We start from the raw sequence: 9,909 nt of genomic DNA on the forward strand, positions 1-9,909 counted from the left end.
AACAGCACATTGTAGTAAAGTACGATCATTATTGCGTACGGCGTCGGAGGGGGAGGGGGGGGGTCGTACTAAAACGGTATTATCATCAAAAAGACAACTGCAGCATGCCTTCAAAATTATTTTACATAATTTGTAAGAAGATGAAAGTGACTTCCAGCCACAACAATATTAAAGGCAGACCAGTCCAAGCTGAATCTGTAACCGCAGGTGAGCTACCTACTTTATAGATAAGTATAGTTTAATAAACAATATTCGTTAAACTAAATATATTATTGCATACTGTTGTCTCATATGAAAAACAAACAAACATGAGTTTCATCTACAACTGTGTGTATGTCTGTAATTACCGATCGTTTAAAACTGTATTTGTCCCATGACCCCTCTTTAAAAGCTTCCCAAAATGTATTTTTTTACGGTAAAATTGTTTAATTGGTGCTTCTTTTCATAAATTATACAACATTTCAAAGATCTTTACAAATATTTATGTTTCGAAATACTATTATGTTTTAAGTTAATTAGTTTTCGTTTCATATTTCACTTTATGTTTTAAGAGATAAAGGAAGGAATTACTTATTCGCTCCCCTGAGGACTACATAAATATTTCCTGGGGGTTTTGTTGAAAAATATTGGTGTAACATTATTATTATCATTGGTGCTATTACTTCACGAGTGATTTTTTCTGGCATTTTGAAATTTTAGCTGGACTTCCCTTTCTATCTTTGTAATTCCACAAAAATTCTGATTTTGGCAGTAAGCTGTATTAATGGCGCTATCTACTTATATCCATTTATTCTGTGATATTTATTATTGCTGTAAATCATACTCAAATAAATGGAACTGAACAAGTATTTAATGGATAATATCTGCATATAGATATCCTTCAATGTCCTAGTCTGCTATAATGAATATACTTTTTTTAAAACTGAAGGACTGTGACATAATTATTTTATTTTGCAGGGGGTCTATCAAAGCAGCCGAGATAAGATGAAAAATGATGAAAGCATCCTCATCAAGAAAATGATTGCACTTGAGGTCCACTATACAAGGTTTTTGACTCGAATTGTGAGAAAAGTTTGTGATGTAAACTACAAAATCGAGCCCGAATTATTGATTTTCAGAAAGTTATTTGGATTCTCTGACCCGAAATTTGTGAAACCAGATGGTGGTTCAACAAATTCTATCTATGGGAGAGGAAAGAAGTCACTTGAGCTCGTATTGGAACATCCGAATTTCATTTCCTCCTTCAGGAAGCTTGTATCTAAATTCATGACCAAATGTCGAAAGTTTTCCTATTGGAGGAATTTCTGCCATCTCTAAGGGCCGTCGTCATAATCAGACGTGAACGAGGCCCAATATAAGGTCTTCTGTTCGGCTTCCTCATCTCCTTTAGAGTACAGTATATCGCCAACTTCAGATGCTTTTCTTCAGCATGCTCATAGAGCTAATTACCAAGTGGCCATTCTGAGACGCTCTTTGAGAAAAAATATTGGCACCTTCACTTGTTGGAAATGGTTGGAAGATGGAGGGAAACGAAGTATTTTTGTATGGATGATATGAGACTCAGCTCCGGATAGTGCTTTGCAGGCTGTAAAATGCAACTGTAAGCAGTCAAAGTGTGAGGGTGGAAGGTGTTCTTGTAGTGCTATGAATATATCGTGCACCGATCTGTATAGATGCAAAAATTGTAACAATGTTGATATAACGGCAGTCGAAATTAAACTTAACCAGTGCGACTTAGATGTAGGAGATCTTGAAGAACTTAATTAGAAAATGTGAATTCTCAGATTCACTTGAAAGTCGTCTCTCTTTCTCGTATTTACCTAGTTTAATAGCGACTCTCTTTGAGTATACAAAGTATTTTCATATAGAAATATGGTTTTGAACAACCTTTCATGATCTGTAAACACTTTATAATGACATCCTTCAATACAATGTTTGATTTTCTTTTCATTTCAATCTTATGTGTGAAACTATAACAGTTTAACACAAGTTAACTGAAAGATGCAACTTTTAGGCACTTGCTGTGTGACAGGCAAATTGCCTAGGTGCATGCACCAAATTTTACAATCTATGGAAAATGTTTTTTTCTGTGTGGCTAATTTCATTGCCTTGTGGTCATCATATTGCGACACAAACAGGGTCTGAAAAATCATTTTCATGAACAAAATGGCATTTTCAAGTGTATTGTGTATCGTGATTCATGGAGCTAGATGAAGGGATTTTTCAAGGCCAACAGAATCTAATAACGTCTTAAGTGTCATAAAGTTTCAGAAGTTTCACATTTTCTGTACTATCAAAAATTGATTTATCTCAAAAGTTTATGATTGTCACTATTAAGAAGTTATTTCCCTGATTTCGAAGCCGGGGACTCGAATACAGAGAAGGAAAAGTTTTACTGTCATTCAAATATGGGTCAACTCAATTAAAAATATACTTTTAGACTAACTACACATTATATTCGTCTATCGCAAGCTTTCAAAATCTTTCATGAAATAAAGAAACACAATTACTCAAACAATAGGACAAGAAAACTTTTCGGGCTTTGTTATTTCAAATGGAATATAATCTGTATATTAAATAAATTTGTTAGATTCATATTCTAATTTGTTTGACATTCAGGGGAATCCGGACAAGGCTGAAATAACAGTTAATGCCTGGCAATTTACTTCCCAGCCAGTTCTTATTTCTGTAAGCGAGTGCACCATGGTCAGTGATGTTCTCCACCAGGTGGCTAAACTTTTAGGTATAAATTTTCATCCTCAGGATCTTGCTAATAAGGGACGATCATCCCGAAGGTGAGAAAAAATAATAATTCAAAAATTAAGAATATTTAGCTAGCCTATTGTTAAGCTATTCTTTATAAATTATCGTATTTTAACATCAAAATTAGTTGTATAGTAGATCAATACTAATGTTAAAGTCAGGACTCATGTTAGATAAAATTTTTATCATGAAATTTATCAAACCTTGTGTAATTACGCATTATAAACTAATACTCGTTATACACTTAAATGAATTAATGATGTCTAAAAAAGGTATTTTAATTTTGCAATTTTTGTTATTAACTATATGACGATTTTTCAGATTTTGAAATTACAATTCGTTATCGTAGTTCCGTTTTATTTTCGAGAGCAATAGTTTTTATAGAACTGGACAAGTTACTGATTTACCGTATGTTCTGAATTACATATATGTTTTGTTTGTCACAGGTCTGTGCCTGATATTGTACCTGTGTTAAAACCCAGCCAGAAATGTTTGCAATTAACAACAGATGTGGACACTTTTCTCCAGACACATTCCTTACATGAAGTTGGCGGTAACATCGGTAAGTTCAATAATTTCACAATTATTTGCATAAAGTCCAATCATGAATGTTTCTGTATACACAAAATACGTTTTAACTAAATCTAAATGTGGTAATTTTAACCTTATTAATTTGTTATTATTTACATACAAATACCAGAAATAATAATTGAAGCGTTGTACTAACCCAAGACAATCGTTTATCATGACTTGTGATTATTTAAACTTCTCATATTTACAAGAAACAACATTTTTATAATGTCCAACTGAATCAAATTATCTAATTCATGTCGTTTATTTTCAAAATTATTAGAATTTTTATGATTTCGACAAAAGTTGTAGGTGTCTTTAAATTTTTATTATTCTGTCCACTGACATTTCAGTATTTTCTATGTAAATATTTCATACTTGAAACTATGATAATTCGTGGATTAAATTTCGCAGTAAGGTAAAAATGGTTGTATACTTTTAAAACTTAACACCTGTAGTTAACAGACTTTGACTGTACATAGTCATTTATCACCATTTTATGGTCATTGCATACCGGCAGAAAATTTGTTGAACCAATTTCACTATCCTTTGGATAAATAAGACCAGATTGCAAAAAAAAGGTCTAACTTGAAGCTTTCTTACATCCAACTTTGTCTCTTAAAAATTAACAAACAATAAAGTATAAAATTTGAAGTTAATTAGTCAAGAATAAGGATATGTTAATTGTAGAAACAACAACATTGAAGGCTTTGTTGTGAATAATTTAATTTCCAGGAATGTTCAGGGGTTAAAAAATTCAATGTGAAATATGAAATTATTTTTAGATGTAATTTTTATGCAACGTTTTATTAATATTTTAAGGGTAAATTGTTAATCTTTAGTCCAGAGCATCGGTTCTCACCATTTTTGAACTTCACTACGTCATTACAGCCCATGGTGTCCCATCCGGGTATGCTATGTCCGATAACCGTGCATGGTGACAATACTCCTGTGGCGTAAGCTTCATTGGAAAAGCTCTGTCGAAAAGTTGTCCAAAGCACACCACTCCTTCCTGCATGCTTTCATTAATTCATCTAGTGTACATTTCAACTGTCTGATCACTCAGAAATCCGTAGGCGCTGCATCTGGCAATGCAACTTTTGTGTCTTCATATGGAATGTCGTGAATCCTCGTTTCATTCTTTAGATGCTCGAGGTGTGCGACAGCTGAATGGATATGACGTGGAAGTAATTCATGTACACGTGACTTGTGTTGCTCTTCGAGACAGAGATCCTTCTTGATTATGCTGCATATTGTTGCCCGAGTCACGTAGACAGCTTTTGCCCCTTACCTTTGTGTTCATGGATTCTCACCTGTTACAAGACGCCACACTTTGCTTACCACGGCTGGGGTAAGACTTGTTGCAGCTCGCTTTCTAGTTTGTCCTGGGGCTTCAAGTTGATCTACATTCCCTTGTTTTCCAATGCCATTAAGTACAAGAGATATCCACATCTTGTAAATTTTAAATTCCCGACCTTAAGATATCTTTATGGTCTGATTTATGAGTATTTTACATCGGGAAGGACTGTTACATACTCATCTCAAAAGCGACCCATTTTCAGCGGCATTACACTTCTTACGAAATGCCTAAACAATGTCAAAATATAGCTATGCTACATTCCACCATGAGCTTACACATGATTTGCCGATTAAAAATTGTTTTAATATAATGTTTTCAACCCTTTGTATACATAGAGTAGCACGATATTTTGTTAAGTGTTTTACGTACAGCAGATAAAAACCAATACATAACAGAGAACTACAAACTAATGGAACTTTTTTGTTTTCTTCATAAAAGATAAAAACTGCGTTTCCTTTGTTTTAAAAAATAATCTATATATTTGTACGTCAAAAGTCCTGGCATGGCCAGGTGGTTAGGGCGCTCGACTCGCAATCTGCGGGTCGCGGGTTCGAATCCCCGTCCCACCAAACATACTCGCCCTTTCAGCCGTAGGAGCGTTATAATGGAACGGTCAATCCCACTATTCGTTGTAAAAGAGTAGCCCAAGAGTTGGCGGTGGGTGGTGATGACTAGCTGCCTTCCCTCTAGTCTTACACTGCTAAATCAGAGACGGCTAGCACAGATAACTCTCGTGTAACTTTGCGCGAAATTCAAAACAAATAAACAAACAAGTCCTAGCATGGCCTAGTGGTTAAGGCGCTCAACTCGCAATCTGAGGGTTGCGGGTTCGAATCCTCGTCACCGAACATGTTCGTCCTTTTAGTCGTGGGGGCGTTATAATGTGACGGTCAATCCCATTATTCGTTGGTTAAAAAGTAGCCCAAGAGTTGGAGGAGGGTGGTGTTTTCTTTCTTATAGTCTATCACTGATAAATTATGGACGGAGATACATGAAGTTCCTTCTCTTTATGTATTTTGTATGGAAATAGAATATGATAACACATTTTCTGAACTATAGGACTCGACTCCGTCAAACGTCAGGAAGACCAGATAAACTATTTTCTTCTCTTTCTCTGTAACTATGTTATGAGAAATTAGACTTTACAAAAATTACTTAGATTATTAATCTACAGTATTACATTCCATATTAGCCAACTAATTATATTTTGTTTATATAGGTGAACGGCGTTTGGAGGATGAAGCTAACGCGTTAGCCGTTCATTTAGCAAACCCTACTGCCGTATGGGAACTTCGGTGTTGTCATTGGTAATTTGAACATTTTACAATCGTTCCATTTGAAGCATAAATAAACGAAATCAAATAGAGCATTATAGAAGATTTTTCCTTGCATCTCGGATTTCTAGGCAACATAGTGTTTTGAATATTGGAAAACTGATATTTGCATTTCACATAGGAAGACAAAAAATAGATGGCGTTCAATAAAGACAGATAAAACAACAACAACCAAAGATGAAGAATTTTGAATTACCTAAACATATAATGGACATTCTAATGCACTTGTTGTTTGGTGTGTTATAATTTTGTTATACATTTATCTTAAACATTTGTGAGTACATTGTTGTGAAAAAAGCAGCCTTTAGAAATTTATTTTAATAAGCCATATGAGAAAGTCGGTATTTTTATTTTGTGTAATTTATTGTTGATTAGCAATGGAAGGCTTTAAGCCTTTTCAACGAGTTTTAAATTGTATTCAAACAGGCTTCTCGAATAGTGCTGGCCTTAACAGGCGTGAGGCTCCAAGCAGTAGGGTAATACTAAAGTGGAGGCTTGAAGGGTCTTGCCCCCTCAAATATATTTTCTTTAAAATAAAGCTTAAATTAGGTGCCTTACTCTTATTTTAAGGAATTAAGCATCATATATTTCGTACCTTTACAAAACATTTAAAATATTAATAAATGCAAATTTGAACTCTCTAGTGCGAGGACACTAGTAGTCAATTGACTTGCTAATGGTTGACGCTGGCACTGTTATTGAAACTTCGTAAAAACTAATTATATCTCATCAGTTAAGTAAATTACTTTGCATGAACCTAAAATGTAAACGTCACTGTATGATTATTGAAATAGAATTTGGAGTAAACATAGCTTTAATAACTATATTTCTTATTCAGTTATATAATGATAATATATATTTAAATGGTGTTTGAAAGTGGACATAAAGCATTTTTTGGTTTTCTATATTTTGTAATAATAGTGTTTCATTTCATTTCAACACGTGTGTTGTGAAGAATTGGATAAATAAGTTCAGTGATTTGTATTACGTAAAATAAAGACGTATCATGTCCAACTTCATTAATAAAAAGAGGAGCTTTAGTCATCGGCGTCTTAGTTTGGAACTGCTTGTGGTCTCGTAAACAACTAGGAATGTATTAGATAGAAATTATTTATATTTATGTAGTAGTGTAAGGGGGTGTTATGATAAATTAGTTGTTCATCCTTAGTTGTTTATAAGGTGTGAAAATAATGCTGCTTGAAAGAGGAGAAAAACTATTGAATTAAGTATGTCTGATAAGAAAATATTTAATGAACGACATCTAAGAGTGTACAGATTAAAAATGCCACTAAATGGTGAAACGGTAATCCTCTTAAAGTACCATAATAGAAATATTACTGTATAAGCAAAGCATAACTTCCATATTTTCGATACATGTATTATGTAAATTTAAAACTATTAATTATACATGTTAACTAAATTGTATATTTCAAAAGATATTTCATACTATTTAATAGCAATCTATAAGAAATTATATTACAGAATGTGATTTAATACACCTTATATTTGATGTTTGTATCCATAATAATTCACTTGAATATTATATTATCATCACAGAAGCAGCAATATTGTGGTTTTGCTTACAGAATTTTGTATTCTAAACCCAGAGGAATTCGCACCATCATCGGGATTGAAACAAAAAATAACTTTCTTTGAAAACACTGTATAGTTTTAGCGCCTCTAAAAATGTTTTGTTGAAGTGAAAAATTATATTGAAATATTGTGTATGCGATAGCGGTGTTTTCACGCAATATTATGAAATAGTTGATTAAAAATAATGCTAAATGATTGATAGTACAAACTTGAAAAACATTCTATTCAAGCATTTGGTTCGTTTGTATTTAATTTACCAAAAGTGTGTATTCACCTTCATAGCTCTGTTAAATGGTTTCACAAATTAGGGTTTTGTTTGTTGCTAATAAAGTCCTTTATAAGAGTATAAAATCTTCGAAAGAGTCATTCATTTCTAAAATTGTGGATATCCATAATTACGCTACACTTAGAAGCAACAATTAACCTGAAATATCACAGCGGCAAAAATATTTATATCGAATTCATAATTACGTTAATATCAAATTGATAACTTGTTATATTGATTAAAATGAGTGTCACATCATACTAATATTGAATATCTTAAGTAATTAGCATTGTGATGACAGCATAGATAAGTAGGATATAAATCAACGATCAGATATCTTAAGTTCTAATATTACATATATCATCGTTTCAGCCAAACGACCTTCGTGTGGATTGATACAGAATTAATAGATGATTTAGCTGAAACATTAACCACGTTATTCTCCTTCCTGTAGAACGATTTTAATCATTTCCTTGTAATTTACTTGCAAGAGCTTCGGCATTTTCTCTAACTTACGCCATAAAAACTATCGCTTATAGATTGGATATTAACTCTGAGTTTAAAAAAAACACCCCCTTATCATTAGTGATTATAGGCTAGGGAGTTTAAAAAACACCGCTTATCATTAGTAATTATAGGCAAGGGAGTTAAGAAACACCGCTTATCATTAGTAATTATATACTAGGGAATTAAAAAAGAACACCCATTATTATTAGTAATTATAGGCTAGGGAGTTCCAAAAAAAACACCCCTTATCATTGGTAATTATAGTCTAAGAAGTTTAAAAAAACCTTATCCTTACTATTTATAGGCTAGGGAGTTTAAAAAACACTCCTTATCGTTACTAATTATAGGCTAGGGAGTTTAAAAAACACACCTTATCGTTACTAATTATAGGCTAGGCAAAATAACATCTGATTAAGACTAATTAATATTTTTGGCAAATCTAACTGAATGGAATGAAAAAAAGAATAACCAGGAAATATTTAAGATGTTCTGGTAAGGGTGCATTAGACAAAAAACAACTAAGGATTAACCTTTTGGAATCTTCTTTAAATATAAGGAATACTTTGTTATATTATAAGCGAGTTAACAGGTAAGGCAAAGTTCAAAGAATAAACATAAATTAAAAAATTACATCCTCAAAAGAAGTGGTGTCGTCGAGGAAGTACAGAGTTAATTTTGTAATTGTTAAGTTAACACGAATTCTTCATTGCTCTTTCTCTTCCGCTGAGTAACTATCACAAAATATTCAGTAGTGATAGCAATGCTACACTCCGTTAAATCATGTCGAACTATGCTTGATGATTTTCGAATTTTCCAGAAATATGTTTTTCATACCAGTGAACTGCCATATATCCCTCCTACAAGTAGGAAATGTAAATTTATAGATGACAAGTGATTCTATATTTCTAGGTATCATACCCTTAAAATGTTATAAGTGTTTTATTCTTGAAATAGCCTTAACTATTTGTGGACAAACTATACCCAGTGTTACGTATTAGGATTTCCAATAGTCCGAAGCCGAGCAGATAATTTAAATTTAGTAGTTAAATTGTACTTTGGATTTAGTATTTAAATATATGCCGATATTTTAGTCAATATACGATATTTGCCAACAAGATTGATACACACAATTTTCTTTTTTAACCCAAATAAGTTTTAATATACACACAACAATACAATTTACAATAACAATTATTAGAAACAATGATTTATAAACAGAAGTTTCACAAATTTACAAACAATATAAAGTTTTCTTTCCAGTTTGGAACTCCCTTGATATCTTATCGAGGGTTTGCGATGAGCGAGTTAATGTAAGTACTGTTACGACAGCGGGGGTCACGTGACACTAGTAACACGTCATATTCTCGGAGGTTCGTGAATCCTCGAGTGTTTACTAGATTTGCGGTATTCTTGTATATATAAGGCCGCCAAGAAGTGACGGCAACAATGTAATGGAACTGCAGACAGAGATTGACGATTGAGTCGTTCGTTGTGAATTATAGCTTTTGTTATAGCGT

The 9,909-nt window shown here is 32.9% G+C and overlaps 1 protein-coding gene across 2 annotated transcripts in view; it reads left to right on the top strand.

The window, feature by feature from the left end:
• LOC106459950 (rho GTPase-activating protein 18-like) overlaps positions 1 to 7,966 on the top strand; it is a 174,724-nt gene extending 166,758 nt beyond the window's left edge. For both annotated transcript variants that reach the window (XM_022386920.1, XM_022386927.1), the window contains 3 exons: positions 2,620 to 2,795; positions 3,210 to 3,325; positions 5,913 to 7,966. In XM_022386920.1, coding sequence (XP_022242628.1) covers positions 2,620 to 2,795; positions 3,210 to 3,325; positions 5,913 to 6,004 — 384 coding nt within the window. In that variant the 3' untranslated portion in view covers positions 6,005 to 7,966. The remainder of the gene's footprint in view (positions 1 to 2,619; positions 2,796 to 3,209; positions 3,326 to 5,912) is intronic.
• The last annotated feature ends 1,943 nt before the right edge of the window (positions 7,967 to 9,909 follow it).

This window comes from Limulus polyphemus, unplaced genomic scaffold (assembly GCF_000517525.1).
Source record: "Limulus polyphemus unplaced genomic scaffold, Limulus_polyphemus-2.1.2 Scaffold31, whole genome shotgun sequence".
In the NCBI taxonomy this organism is placed as follows: Eukaryota; Metazoa; Arthropoda; class Merostomata; order Xiphosura; family Limulidae; genus Limulus; species Limulus polyphemus.